Source organism: Anser brachyrhynchus (genome assembly GCF_964034855.1).
Source record: "Anser brachyrhynchus genome assembly, chromosome: Z".
Taxonomy (NCBI): Eukaryota; Metazoa; Chordata; class Aves; order Anseriformes; family Anatidae; genus Anser; species Anser brachyrhynchus.
Window position 1 is genome coordinate 26,919,650 of NC_137697.1, and position 15,981 is coordinate 26,935,630.

General features: G+C 37.4%; 1 protein-coding gene across 6 annotated transcripts in view; it reads right to left on the reverse strand.

Annotated features, from left to right (window-relative positions):
- Nucleotides 1–15,981, reverse strand: part of PTPRD (protein tyrosine phosphatase receptor type D) — a 410,278-nt gene that overhangs the window by 317,132 nt on the left and 77,165 nt on the right. For all 6 annotated transcript variants that reach the window (XR_013943869.1, XM_080574817.1, XM_080574819.1 and 3 more), the window contains exon 2: nt 4,825–4,992. Coding sequence is in view for 5 of the 6 variants with exons in the window: in XM_080574817.1 (XP_080430943.1) it covers nt 4,825–4,909 (85 nt within the window). In the remaining variant the exon portion in view is untranslated. The remainder of the gene's footprint in view (nt 1–4,824; nt 4,993–15,981) is intronic.

A 15,981-nucleotide genomic window follows, 5' to 3' on the forward strand; every position in this document is an offset into this window, starting at 1 on the left:
TTCTTCTATGAACAGAAGGCTAAACAAACGCTTCTTTTCTTCAGCAAATTCTGTAACCTCCTCTCACAGCAAGCACAGAAGCTACAAACACAAAACATAAATAGAGGAAACTCAGAGAAACCATATTCCTTGAGATTATTCACTTCGTATACTTACAAGTACTTCTTTTTGCTAAAAATACAGGTAAAAGAGCAAAATGATTTTGTCACCTTTCAGTTTTGCTTACTTTGCTTAGTCAAGTGTAAGCTTCAATTCTGTTTTAACAGTCAGAATATCTTGGTCACATACATACAGGATGTGGTGCCCTCATCCAGCCCACTGGGGAAGGACATGCTGGCATTTCCATCCTGTATTCCTCTGAGAGGTTTCCATACGAGAGTTCATCACCTGATATCAATTCATTTCAGAGTTTCATGTCTTTCCCAATGGTGGAAAGAAACAAACAAGTTTCACTCCCTCACTCAGCTATAAGGGTAGTATATAAACAGAAAAAAAATACCAAATAATCCTGTTAGAAACCTCTTCAAAAGCAGCAATTGGGCTTGCTGTTGGATTTCACTCATTAGTGATTTCACAGTGAGATAAGAAGAGCATGAGTTCTTTATCTATTCCCAATTATACAATAAATAAAGAAAAAATGAAATTAAGTGGAAATGTCAGGACTTATTTTTTTATTCTGTAGTACCTTAGTGTCAGCAACAGAAAAATTGAAAAAAAAAAAAAGGAAAAAAAAAAAGAAAAGAAAAGGTAGGCCTGGCCTTTCCATGGTGATAGAAACTTTGTCCCCTTCATCTCACCTGCTCTGTCTATTTGTGAAGAAGTTCAAGAACAGACCTGGAAAACTGTAGTGCTTGGGACCCTCACCCAAAGAGCTATGAAAACAGGAGCAGTATCTGCAAGTGTGGAGGGCAGACCACTTCCATCAGGGCAGGAACCCTCCTTAAAGTCCCCAGGAAATCCAGCAGAAGAGCAAATCACGCATGATAGACACATCTTTTCCTAAACGTGTTGACACTGATCCTGTGCTCCATCTTTCCCATCCCACAAAATAACTGGCTTGTAGAAACTCAGCACATCTCCCAAATAAACTAAGCACAGCATGTGAGAGTGAAACATTACTGTGACTCTCCATGAGCTCTTTTTACATTGGTAAGACAGACAGACATTAATTTACAGCTCACACAGTTAATGCAGTGTTATGTAGAGACCTATAAAAACATGTATGGCACACCATTTAACATATACCATATAATGTATACTATTTAATGTACATTTGTATGTGCATACATAAACATTCATGCAGCTTCAAAGCCTGTGCATACTAATTGACAATCATAGTCTCTTTCTTTAGACTCATATTTTAATAGAGGTTTAAGCTGTATGGTATATGGCACTATTTTTTTCAGACTGTAAAGGGAATGAAACCATCAAATCTGACTAAAATGTAGGATATACTACATTGACATTTATCAATCACAAACCTCTTTAGTTAGCATTAAGTGTATCACAAACTTTAATTTGAAATTTAAGCCAAGATAATGTAAGTGAACAAAGTCTTGCATTAGCTGTTCCTTTCATTATTAAGCTGCCTCCTTTTAAAGTCCTGTAATTTATTGGAAAGGAAAGGAATGCAGGAAAGGATGTCAAACTGAAAAAAGCGGTTTTAACTGTAAAGTTCTCCTTGAAAAGAAAGTGTACGTTCACTTATAAAAATTGTGGGCAATTCCCACACCCATCACACATTTTATTATTTTAAGCAGAAAATAAAGGTAATGACAGAAGAGAAGCATTTTCCCATTAATTAAGAGATAGGCAAATTAGATAAAAGCCTAACTATTTAAGTGACCATTTCATATTCACAAGTACGTGTAAGAGTACTTTCTATGGTCCCTAGTACACTTTCAAAGTACCACTACCCACGTCAAGAACTCTTAAGAACAGGAAAAGAGGTAAGGCCAATAGAAATGCACCTTTCAAAATTCAAAGTCAACAGTGTTTTTAAATGATCAAGCTAGAAACTGCACTTCTGTCCGTAAAAAGTTATACTGTCCTTTCTCAAGCAAAGAGATACCTAATCAATCATTTCTTAGCAATAATTGCTGCTTATTCTCTATTTCGGAATGTCTTAACAGAGATTCTGACCTAAAGTACACGGCAAAATTGAGATTTTCTTAAATAACTTCTCTCTCTTTTCATGAAAAGAATACCTGATGAAATTATTCCATTATACTTTTAATTCCAAAACTCTAGGGGTATTTCTCTACCTTTTCTTAGTTATCTATTTTTTTATTTGTAAGTATTTTCAATTGTCATTTTCTTTCTGTTTGCTAATAACAAGAAGATGCAATAAATACTAAGTAATAAGCACAGACTATATTGAGACCTCATAAATCTCTCTAAGAATAATGATGAACCTGTGTTTGTCTGCCCTCTATTCCTGGAACTCTGTCTAGTACTGTGAACTAAATTCAAAGACATCTATACAAAATCGTAGATCACTAATCTTCTACTGTCAGTTTATGTGAATTCCATCCCAAAACTCAGCTGATATGTACATTTGTGAAAGATCATCAGTTGGTACTCTAGGGTGGGATGCTTCCTATTACATTAACAGCACTCGTGACATTATCTACCAACATTAAAGGGTCACACAGCACTGTCTAAATCGGTGTCTAAAAGTAGTAGAAAAAATCAAGGAATATAATATTTTATCTTGAAGAGATCTTTGCATTGTTCTTCAGTCAGGAGCTCCAGTCTAGCTCTATAAAGAATAAGAATATTAAGGATCTGTCTCTGAAAATGCTAGTTATCCACTGTTAGTATTAGTAATATTTACTGATGCATCATTTTTACTCTTTCTTAGTATCTACATCATTTTGTCCAGACTGGTTTCACTGAGAATAACTCCCATAAAAAGATTATCTTTATACGTTTTACAACCTTTATTCTGTATGTGAGACTCCATCAGTTCTAGCTACAGCAAGAAGCCTTCCTGACTTCTCTCAGGTTAATAGATGACTTTTGTTTCATTTTATTTAAAATAAGTAAGATTCATAATGGAGTTTTGGAAAACCTAGTCTGAAAATTCTCTTAAATTATGTAGTCAGTGGATTTAGACACCAGCTGTTTTTAAAGTAAATCCTATGCCACCCTTCAAAAAAAAAAAACTATCCTCATTCCCCACAGAGAAGAGAGATGAAAGAGGGAACTTTCTGCTAATTGTAAACAAAAACGATACACTTCTCTCACAAGTGCAGGACTAACAAAGGAGCTTCTGGGGTTTAACTATCTTTTTGCAAATTAATACCTGACAGGAATTACCAAAAAAAAAAATCATTCACTACTGGCCCATAGGAGGTTGGATATTCCATTATCTGAAGCAGAAAAGATATACCAGATTATAAAATGTATGTTTCCTAAGCACAGAATTTACTTTAAAAATAGGTAGTATACTATCACTGCAGAAACACACAACATATGGGCCCATTTCCCAATTAATTATTTTCTGGCTATAGTGTTAAAATGTCCTTGGCTTCACCTTACACACAATCATCCCAGCTGGTTATTATCTACCTGGAAAGAGACCAAAGAATCTCAACTGTCAGTACTCTACAGACATGTATGTTTTGTCCATATTTTTTTTTTTTCATTTACTTCACTTTCATATTGCTACAGTTAAAAGAAAAAAACTCTTACTACACACAAAGTGTGTAATAGAAGTGGAAAGATTTATTATCTCTTCTATTGTTGTAACTTAGCATACCTGGAGTGCAGGTGATAAGTGGAGTGACAAGGAACCTTCAACATGCCTTTACTGAGAAAGGACTTATCCAATGTTACTGACATTGGTTTTATTTATTTTTTTGTGTGTTCCTATTTAATTCAACTGCTTCTTTGTTTTGCGCAAATGTATGGAAAAACACAGAAGTCTTCAGAAGTCAGAGCTGGAACAAAGTTATTGATTGGTGGTGTATCTGTACAGAGTCAGGAAGATAAAATAAGAAAATATCCCTGAATCAAATGAATGTATCAGTCAGTCGTAAATCTGCAGGTCAACAGGTGGAAAGCAAATGGCTTTTCTCATTTACACTTTACTTCTGCAAGAAGCCATAGGACAGGTAGGAGACAGAACACATGTAAACAAGTTAATCCTAATGATATCTTAATTAGAAAAAAGATATTATCTTCTCACTAATAGGAAATTGACCCAAATCCAACAGTTTCCCCCCAAGTGAAAGTGCACATGGGTGGCTTTCTTCACTGAACTGTCACAAGTTTAGGCCAGACACTAAGTTGTCAGTTATGCATGATTTGTTTGGATACTGTATTCCACAACAGCTGTCGGAAATAATACATTAGAACAGCTGTCATGGCAGTTACAATGGCCTGGAACTTTAATTGGACTGGATATTAATTTGGTATAGAGGGAGAAGAGTGTTGTTTTTTTTTGGTTGTTTGTTGTTTGTTTTTTTTAACCAAACTTAAGAAATAAATACTCAAAGAATGACAGATGTTTCTAAGGCATTTAACCCTTGTTTGGCAAGCAAGGTTGGTCTTTGTTTTCACTAAATAACTTTATTGCAATGGTCTTCATCATATGAGCAGAAACCATTAGTTGCTTAAGAAAAGAGGCATTAAGAGGATGCGTGGTGAAGACGTGGCATAAGTAATCCTTTTCAAATACTGCCTGTGATCTACAGACGACCTCGTAGTATTTTAAGAATTAGTCAAAAGGAGTAATTCAGAGGCCATTAGTAACCATCAGCTGCAAATAAAGCTGTTAATCATGGCCAAGACCTCAGCACAAATGAATAATAAGCTTACTTTCAGCATCAGCATAGAGTAGCAAGCAGAAGAGCACCACCACTGGCCTGACTACGTGCATCATCCGACAGCTTGGCACCCGCATGCTTTGGCAGCCTCGATCTCACTGGCTTAGAAGCCACTGCGAGTCTGTCCGGTCTGAAATTTCAGATGAAATATTTTCAGAGCCTGTGGAATAGATAAGAGAAAGAAATAGAGAAATACAGTTAGCAGCTATAGGGCAGAGATTGTCTGATTTTTCTAAACTATCACAATTTGAGGCAAAACAGTTTTAAAAGACAAAAGGGTATGGACAAAAGAACAGGAATGACTCATTGCAGCTTACTGGTATTTACTAGAAGATGCAATGTACAGTACATGTTAATACTGCTCCAACATTTTCTCAGTGTACCTCTTCTACCATAATCAAGCATCTGTCACACTCTGGATCGTCTTTCATTCAACAACACCTTTTGAATCAAAGGAACTGTCATTCTTAATGAAGTATAATACAACACTGGAACACTGTTGCAAGAAGAGATTCAAAGTGGATTCAGAAAACAGAATAACAGCATACTGGGAGCTGATGCCCTGACATCTGCTAGGAATAACATAGCTAAATCTGCTTCATGAGGTGTTCTTAAAGCTAGACATAAAATACTAGCATATTGCATAGTTCAACAACTTCCAGAGGTTAAAATTCCTGTTGTGATTTCCTCTAACGATCAGAACACTATGCCTAGTACTAAAATAAATAAATAAATAAATAAATAAATAAAAATCCAGCATTGAATATTGAATAAAGGGTTTAGATTCCAAATCACTCCATCTCATTTATTATGATGTTATGATGTCAGTTGAATATCATATACTGGGAGCACTAGAGTTAAAGTACCGGATGTCAAAAAGCAGTGTCCTACTCTTGCACAAATTCATCACCCTGACCTATGACAGAAATTAAAGAATATAAAAGCACTTTTCCTTCTCACAGGGAATACTCGTGATATTCCCAAATAGCCTGACATTGCCACTAAAATACACTGAAATTTAATTGTATTTTTCTAAGGGCCTGCAACACACAAACTTTGGCAAGTGTGAAGTTCAGCTTAAGCACAGTAAGGAATGCATATCTTTTTTGTTACCATGCATGAGTGGTTTCCAAGCACGGAAAATAAAAAACAAAAGGGAGGAGAAAAAATTATACTAATTACCATTCCACTAGATAGATCTTACAGATTTGTGGGTGGTATAAAGCGCCCATTTTATAGTACAGTGCAATGCTGAAAGAAACCACACAAGGAGGAAGAAAAGATGTGAGCAGCTGTTAGAAATCTACAGCTGCTAGGAATCTTTTTTGTTAAATTCTCTCTTGAATCATCTACTGCTATCAAAAAATACAAACCTAAGAAATCTTCATCGGCAAAGTGCTGAAGGCACCAGCTCCCCCCTTTCATTGCTACCATCCTCATGCCAGCATTCCAAATGACAGCAAAGTCCATGAGACATCAGTCCTGTCGGACTCAATTTGTGTCTGTGCAAGCGTATCAGAACCAACTGCTACATAATGATTCCTATGCTATCACAGAAATGGAGATGTATGAAATACATTTCCAAGGAAGAGACAATTTTGATTGTGCTTCTGTTAGACTGCACGAGTTACAAGGGAGACCTAAAGTATCTCAAAAGGCAGCTCGCTTAAAGACAAAATCTTATAATTTTATTGACATGTAAAGATACTAGTTGACATGTATTAAGCCAAACATCGAAAATGTGATAGGTGCTAAGATTTGTATCTGAACCATAAACTGCTCCCTTTGGTGGGGGAGGAAGTGGAGAGAAAACAACAGTGATAATCAGTGAGAGAAAAGAGGAAGGAAAAAGAAGGTGACCAAAAAGGTGCTTGCCTGTTCTACGTAACTGTTTTTTAACAGGGCACTGGAAGTGATTTTCTCACGTTCCAAACACTCCCACTAAATTAAATGTGGTACCTAATAGGAAAAACAAAACAAAACAAAACAAACAAACAAACAAAAAAACGCCTATCTGCTCAGGAAAAAAAAGAAAAAGAGAGAGACTTTTAAATATCTCACGACAATTATATGTAAATATCTACATTTATCATCTACAAGCTGTCTGGAAAATAAGGGATGTATCACAAAATCTGGCAAAGAAAAGGTGAGAAGAAAAAGTAGTAGTTCTTTGTTAATTAAAAATCATAGTCCATTCACTCACTGTAAATGCACGTACAAGCACTTAGGAATACTGCACTCATTGTCTCTGCTTTCAAGGTGATCATGCAAGCCAAAGTTTAGTAGTCCCTTTCTTTTCTGCTCCTGAGTGTCATAGCTTTAGCTAACCTGATAAAAACACTAATAAGGCTTTCAGGAGACCGTATGCCAGATGTCTTCTGTCCAGCTTCCTATTCCTCCATAGCCAACTTCTGGAATTTTAGGTCAAGTAAACAGAAGCACTTGAAGAAAGATAGCTCAGTGGATCCTTCTTTCTTTCAAGTGAGTTGAAAATATACTGTTAGTAGAGTCATGCAGGTGAATGACTGATAGCACTAGAGAAAAAACGAAAGACAGGAAGGTACTAAGTTTGCCTACACAATTCTGCTTCAGCTCTACATTAAAAATAATAATAACTTCATCCAGGACCCCTGCTGCTGAAAACAGTGTCAAACTTGAGATTGATAATCAGCTGGTATGTAGGTCTATATTTATCTGTGAAAACTGGCACAATTCCTTTCAAGGACTAAATGCAATTATCAATCAGGTAGTAACTCTTGAATAAAGGTACCTTCATAGTAAAAAGCTACCTTCAAAGTAAAAAGTTCATCTAAATAAATTAATAATTCTTAAAATAAGAACTACCTTCACTTTTCCATTTCCTCCTGACAATGGCTTGTTACATCCAGAGTGGAGTACCATAAATAGTGAAAACACAGAAAGAAACACAGAGAGGCTACCTGGGCAGCCTGCTCTAAGGAACCTGCTTTGGCAGGGGCGTTGGACCCGATGATCTTTTGAGGTCCCTTCCAACCCCTTCAATTCTGTGATTCTGTGTTTCTGTGAAATTGCAGCATGGGATTATACTACATTCTTCCTCAGACAGTCAACATGGGTCTACCAGGATAAACCAACAGGGAGGTATTTTCTCAGCAGCCCTTGTTAAAACATCCACACTGTGCAAGTGCAGAAAGATGGGGCTTTTTCTTCATGGCAAACACATCACAACAGTTATGAAGAGATCAACAGCTATTACAGAAATAATAGGAGGTGTTTTTAATTTAGGATGATTTGTGCATAAATCACATAAATAAATTACTGCCATATTAAGTTTTCTAAAAAAAGACCCTTGCTTGGAAATACAGTATCTCTAAAAAAGCTAGTTTTGAATATTTTTTTCCCACAAGTTATTTCGGTGCTTTTCCTCATACGAATTAATTGTTAATAAAAGGGTGAAAACTAAATGGTGGAACTAGGTAATATATCTATCTATATCTATCATTAGCACATAACTAAATATGAGGATAGATGTTCCCTTATTAGTTGTATCTATCAATAGAATCAATAAAAGCAGAGATGTCCACCCCCCAGACTCTCCAATGCAGAGACACAAAAGAATTCCAGTGGGGACAAGGCAGATGACAGTACCAGGGTACGTGCACATGCATGAGTTCTCATTAGAAGGATCAACTAGACAAATGAAACATCTGAAGAGCACAGGTATGATGTCAGATATGCAGGGGTGGGATTAGGAAAGCCAAGGCACAGATGGAACTGAGCTTGGCAAGGATGAGAAGAATAGCAAGAAGGGATTCTATAGGTACATTGCTCAGGAAAAAAAGAAAAGGCCAAGGAAAGTGTATACCCTCTGACAGATGAGAATGGAGAACTGGTAACAACATATATGGAGAAGGCTGAGGTTCTCAATAAGTTCTTTGCTTCAGTCTTCACTGCCAGTCAAGCTTCCCACATCTCTCATTTCCGTGAACCTGTAGGTGAGGGCTGGGGGACCAAAGTCCCTCTCACCATAAGCAAAAAGCAGGTTCGAGACCACCTGATGAAACTGAACAGGTACAAGTCTTTGGATCGTGATGACATGCATCCCAGGGGTCTGAGGGAACTGGTTGATGTAGTTGTCAAGCCACTCTCCATCATATCTGAAAAGTCGTAGTGGTCAGGCAGAGTCCTTGATGACTAGAAAAAGGGAAACACCACTCCCATTTTTAAAAAAGGTAGAAAGGAAGACCCAGGGAACTACAGACCGGTGAGCCTCACCTCTGTTCCTGGCAAGATCATGGAAAAGATCCTCCTGGAAGCAATGTCAAGGCACATGCAGGACAAGGAGGTGATCCGCTGGGACAGCCAGCATGACTTCACCAAGGGCAAATTGTGACAGACCAATCTGGTGGCCTTCTGTGATGGAGTGACTGCATCAGTTGACAATGGAAGACTGACTGATGTCTGGACTTCTGCAATGCCTTTGACACAGTCCCACATGTCATCCTTATCTCCAACTTGGAGAGATATGGATTTGATGGGTGGACCATTCAGTGAATAAGGAATTGCCTTGAAGGCCATACCTAGAAAGTGGTGGTTGATGGCTCTAAGTCCAGGTGGAGGATGGTGACGAGTGGTGTCCCTTGGGGATCTGTCCTGGATCTGGTACTGCTTAATATCCTTATCAATGACAAAGACAATGGGATCGAATGCACCCTCAGCAAGTTTTGCAGGTGACATTAAGCTGAGTGGTGCAGTTGGCACAACGGAAGGAAGGGATGCCATCCAAAGGGACCTGGACAACCTTGATAGTGGGCCCATGTGAACCTAATGAGGTTCAACAAGTCCAAGTGCAAGGTGCTGCACCTGGGTCGGGGCAATCCCAGACATGAGTACACACTGGAAGAAGAACTCAATGAGAGCAGCCCTGAAAAGACTTGCAGGTTCTGGTGGACAAAAAGCTGAACGTGAGCCAGCAGCATGGGCTGGAAGCCCAGAAGTCCAACTGCACCTTGGGTTGCAACAACAGAGGAATGGCCAGCAGGTCAGAGAAGGTGATTGTCTCTCTCTGATTTGCCTTAGAGAGGCCCCACTTGGAGTGCTGCACCCAGCTCTGTGGCTCCCAGCACAAGAAAGATGTGGACCTGTTAGAGCGGGGCCGGAGGTGGGCCACGAAGACCAGAGGACTGGAGCACCTCTCCTACGAAAGACAGGCTAAGAGAGCTGGCCATGTTCAGCCTGGAGGAGAGAAGGCTCTAGGGAGACCTCATTGCAGCCTTTCAATACTTACAGGGGGCTTATAAAAAGATGGAGAGTGACTTTTTACTTGGATAATGATAGGACAAAGCAGAATGGTTTTCAACTAAAAGAGGGGAGATATACATTAGATGTTAGGAGCAAATTCTTCTCTCAGAGGGTGGTGAGGCACTGGAACAGGTTTCCCAGAGAATCTGTGGATTTCCTAGCCCTGAAGGTGTCCAAGGCCAGGTTACATGGGGCTTTAAGCAACCTGGTCTGAAGGGAGGTGTCCCTGCACATGGCAGGGTGGTGGAGCAAAGTAACCTTTAAAGGCCCTTCCAACCCAAACCCTTTTATGATTCTATAATTCTATGACAGCAATCTTTCAGGTGCTAACACTGTACTTAGGATGAGATGGTTCCTGCTCCAAGAAGGTTAAAGTTACAGAAAATGTTTACCTGGTGGCAAATCTTAAAACACCCCCCCCCCCCCCCCTATTATTTTAATGTTTTGATTTGCTTGCCTTTGCATGCCTGAGCGTGCATGTACATGCTTGATAACACAGACAAATTTAGCACAGTAGGGAAAACCTCTCGAAAAAGACTTGAACACAGACAAAAAAGAAGACAAAGCATATGTAGAGAGGAATGGAAACAAAGTTTAAGCATGAAAGCATTAGAAAATTTTGGAATACAGGATTGAGAAGATATGAGTGCTGCTTAGTGCTACTAAAGGCACGATTTGCAGTTCACCTTCTGTAAATTTTGAAATTATTCAAGTAGAATTTTAGTTCAGAGCCATCTTTGGTGTTTGACAAGAACCCCTGGGAAAACAACTGGATAGTACTTTTTTTTTTTTTTTTTTTTTTTAAGTGTTCCTGTAAGAAGCAGTATGCACAGATTGAAATAGAAGAATGCATTGCCATTCTGTTTCTACGCTTGATTTACCTCACCCACAATCTTAAATTTCATCCATTCCCTAGCCACAGATTTTTAATACCATACATATGCAAGTGAAGAGATACAAATAAGAAATTTGAAAGATTACTAGAACCAAGTCAAGGTACATGTGCCAATACTTCAAATCTTTGTATATCAACTAAGATCTCTCCTTTAAGAAGAAAATAAACAGATTTCATAGACAAATCTTGGCTGCAAATAACTGACTGGCAGCTGAATCATTACTGGGGAAAAAAAATGCATAAAATTAATGCTCATAAGCTGTTTAACCAAAATAAATTCTGAAATACCTCTGGGTAAAGTAATGTCTTCTAAAGGGAAAAAATATATTTTCCACAGTTCTACATTTATTTTGCTCTTTTATTGATTAAACGTGATAAAGTTTCCATAGTTGACGTGCTACAGAAATGCTGTACTTCATTCTGTTTTTATTCTTAAAAAAGCCAAAACACAAGCACACGATGAAGGGAATTTAAGACAGCTCTCTTGAGTGTTCCAGATCTTAGTCTCATCAATCCCTGGATATCAGTATACCTTAGTGCTCCTCTATCATTTCTGAATTTCTCTATTATAGCTATTCTAGCACAACTAAATACTCCGCTAGAACAGCAGGTTTCTGATCTCAAGCAGGCCTTTGAAATACACCAATACAAAAACACCACTGAGTGGCAGTGACAGGTGGAATTTTGCTTATATTAAACAATTTAAAAATTATATTCAACCTGTTTTTACATTGTAATTCTGTCTGGGACATCAGCAAGGACTCTTCTGTTACCATGTAAAACAGAAAATAAATGACTGCAATAAACAAAGAAATGAAGAAAATAGACTAATGAAACTAATACAATGAATAAATGAATTACATGACAGCAAAGCACATTAAAAGTCACATCAGAAAGCTTTCTCCTCATTTAGAAAGTTGTTCCTTTTTTTACACACTGAAATACCAATGTCTATGTGTAACCTTAAACCGTGCAGAGAAAACCCTGTCTAGCCTGATCTTCATATAGCTTCATTCACGTTCTAAATTACCTACTATCAATTACAAAATGCCAACTTGTAAGCTGTCACATATCTCACCACTGAAAAAGCTCTGACATTGTAGTCACTTCTGCAGATTATCTTCTTTTCTTATCCATGATGCACAAACAATTTACTAGAGCATTCTGTATGCTTGACTCTGTGTCTTCCAAATAACAGATCAAATATATATATATATTATTCTGGAAATGCTGCACAATGAATTCCTGAGGGGAAAATACTGTAGAAAAACATAAAATGGTATCTGTTGATGCATACTAAGGTAATGTATTGTAGAGAACTAACACTGAAAAATTCAAACATGTTACACAGCCACAGATAGCAACTTGAGAAACAAAATGAAATATCTCCTTCTAAGTCTTCTGCAGAGGTAGGTTGTTTATGCAAGCCGAGAATTGTCCCTAATGTATTTTTGGTAGGCCAAGCCGATTTACTATGCTGGAGAGTTTTCTATGATTGAAGACCTTGACTGGCTCAGGTCAATGGAAAGTTTGGTGTTGATTTACGGGGGTCAGGATTCTTTCTTTTATATTCAGGAAATAGAGATACACACCAAAAGAAAGGATGATTGCCCGAAAAAAACAAACTATGTCAATACCTCAAGTCTTGACTCCTGACACTTAATAATCCTGTAAACTATTTAGCTATGGTTACCTTGAAATAGTCCAGTTCTAACTTTGCTCATATTCCTTCTGACCCTTTTTCAAAACAATCAAACAAAAAAGGATCAACAGCTTAAAGCTGCTTTTATTTTGCTTTAGGTGCAAAAATAAATATCTTGGATAATCTGCATTATTATATGTTTTCTCCAACAACAGAAGAGAAACAATACATCCTGTAGAATACCTGTTGGTTTTTTTGTTTGTTTGTTTGTGTGTGTGTGTTTAGAAAAGATAAACACTAGCCTAGAATATAGCAAATCTAGCCTTTATTGGCAGGCTGATTGGTATTATTTACCTCAAAACACTGGTTTAAGAACAAATCCAATGAGTATTTCTATGCAAAAACCTACACAGACTGATTATTTGTTTTTGTGTTCTGTTTCAAAAGAAGAAAACAGAAACAGTATCACTAGGCTATTTTCCATAGCTAGTTAGCTAAAGTCTTCCCTCGCTTGCCCCTTGCTGTGCTAAAAAGAAAACAAAAGCAAAGGAAAAGCACAAACACGTGAACTAACAAATAAAAATAACAGAAACCTGCCTCTGCATTACTTGTACAATGCTGGAGTTGCATGGCTACCATCTTTAGTATAGGCATGTGAGCCACATACCAAAATGTTCTTAAAACATGGGCTATGTACCACAGACTCACCAGACACCCACAGGAGAAGGGACTGAAAAACCAGCAGTTTGTGCTCCCAGCACAGCATCTCTGTGCTCCAAGCTATCCTACAGAACAGCACCACTCCTATAGGTTGTGGCTAGGCTGGATGATTAGCAGTTGAACTCAGTGACTGCTGTTGCTGTCAAGACTCAGCATCTTTCTTCAGCTTGCTTCCTCCCAGAGATACAGGCGTTGACTACCTAGCAATGCAAATGAACCTACAGCCTCACTGCTATGCATATGACATAGGCTTGACAACTTTCCATATATCTAAAGAGCCATCTTTGGTATAGAACAATTCGGCTTCTTCTGAGACTTTTCAGCATGGGATTTGTGAAATATTAAGGTTGGGCCTTGTCTTTAGGATCTGGCACAGCTGAAGCATACTGGGTACTGCAAATACTAAAATAAAACTAGAAATATATTCTCAAGTCTGGAGCTAGCAGGTCAAATCTGACTTCAACAGTGCAAGGCATCTTTTCTCTATTATATTATTCTGCGATTTCTTCCTTTATCACTTTTCGTTTTCCTTTTCACTTTATAGTTTTGTTTCAGTACTATCCAATATACTTGTTGCCTAATCAGATTGAAGCATGACTGACTGAGACAGTGAATTTGCAGTACACACAGGACAGTAATCCAGCTGCAGCTAGCTTAGCCTGACTGCACTTTATTATAATGTTGCTGATGGCAATACAATTGTATCAGAGGAAGAGATGGAGAGCTGGAATGGTTATTTTTCAAAAGTAGTTGGCATTATAAAATGATTTGATAATAAAGTACAAAAACTTCCTGAAGCAATAAAAGCACTATGCATTTCCCATACTAAGATATGACATAACAGCACATAGTCCACAGTTCCCCCTTCGGAAAAATGAAGATGAGAACTACAAACTGTTACAAACAATAATTTTGTTTTACACTCCGAGGAAAAGGAAAAGTAATGTTATGCACTCTGAAAAACAGTTTAAAGTCAACAAAATACTATAGATATTTTATTGTCAGAAGCTTCCCAAATAAGCAAAGAACCATTTGGTACACACTGAGGTACCCAAACAAATCTCCTAATGTTGACAGGCCAGTTTTGATATAGAATAAAATCCTGTGCAAAATCTTCAGCAGGGCCAAACAGCATGGCTCAAAATATTGTTTTCTCTACAGTACATGCTGAAAACTAACATTTATCTGTAAGTAGTAGAAACGAGTGGCTTAGAAGGCCACTTAAAGTGCTTTGTAGAAGCAACACCTCAACCCCCCTCAGGTCAGAAGTGAAAACCAGAAGGAAAGGAGATACTCCCATAGACCTCTTATATTTGATTTGGTGAAAACAGCTGAGAACAACAACAAAAGATTTCCATTGTAAAACCTACTCCTGTTTTAACAATCTAACCACCAGAGAAAATTTTCTGACATTTACAATGTATTGGTTAATTATTAACTTATTTTATTACCTGAATCTGTAATTGCAAAACTCTCAAGAAATTTTTTTTTGCCCTTAGTAGCCGAAAAGCTTTGCTAAACAAATCGTATACTCAATCTTCAATGATTAATTTCAAAGAACCTAACAATTATCTGATTCTATTGTCACATTAATTTAATAAATTGCAAAACAATCATCCTTCAAGTGGAATGTAATTCCTTCCATATTGAGCATCTACAAGTCATTCATACATTACAGATTCCACAATTTTGAAAAAAAAGATGAACTTAATGATTGAGAAGTATATAACTTCTTCTGGATAGAGAGTTTGGTAACTAAGTACACACGAACTGTTTTACAATTTGCTGGTGCTGGCATTTAAGAGGAAGGTTTCCCAATGTTTTGTTGTGTTTTGTTTTTTTGTCACTTTTTTTTTCACTCTTGAACTGGTTATATTTGTAACCGCATAACATGCTTTACTGGAATACGCTATTGATGCTTCTGTGATGGATCGAGAAGAAAATAGGTGGTACCAAAAAGATGCACAAATTAGGAAGTAAGCTGGATACAAGTGCTATATTGCATGATCACGTGCTCATCTAAAAGATGATAGATGAGAAATAGATTAACAATTAAGTATATAATAAGATCTGGTAGTATCCAAAAATAAAATCCTACAGAATGACAACAATTAATTTTCAGAAAACTCTTCTTCTAGGCCTGCCCCTCACACCTTTCAATCACGTCTTATTTCTCTCAACCCTAAATAAAGAAATAATCCTCTGTCTCTCTCTTCCCCAAAAAAAGTTCATGGAAACAGCCTAGCAAGCAACAACTGAAAATATAGCAAACAAAGAAAATGCTGGTTTAAAGTTGAAGTGCTGTACTGACATCCAGGGAAAGACATTTCCATCTGTCATTTTAGCCTTTATACACTTGGTAGTATGCAACCACCTGATTTTGCAAGAAAGTCATGATTTCCACACTATTGTAACATACTCTTAATCATTATGTTACTTCTGTCTCCAACCCCCGAGTCTCAGATTCATACAGGTTAACTGGAGGTAACTATGCAAAACATTAATTAGTACAATAGCAGTCATTTTCATTCTCACTACCTACCAAAATAAACACTAAATTATAGTGAGAAAGAATAAATTTGGACTGTACTTTACGGAGCTATGGAAATGCC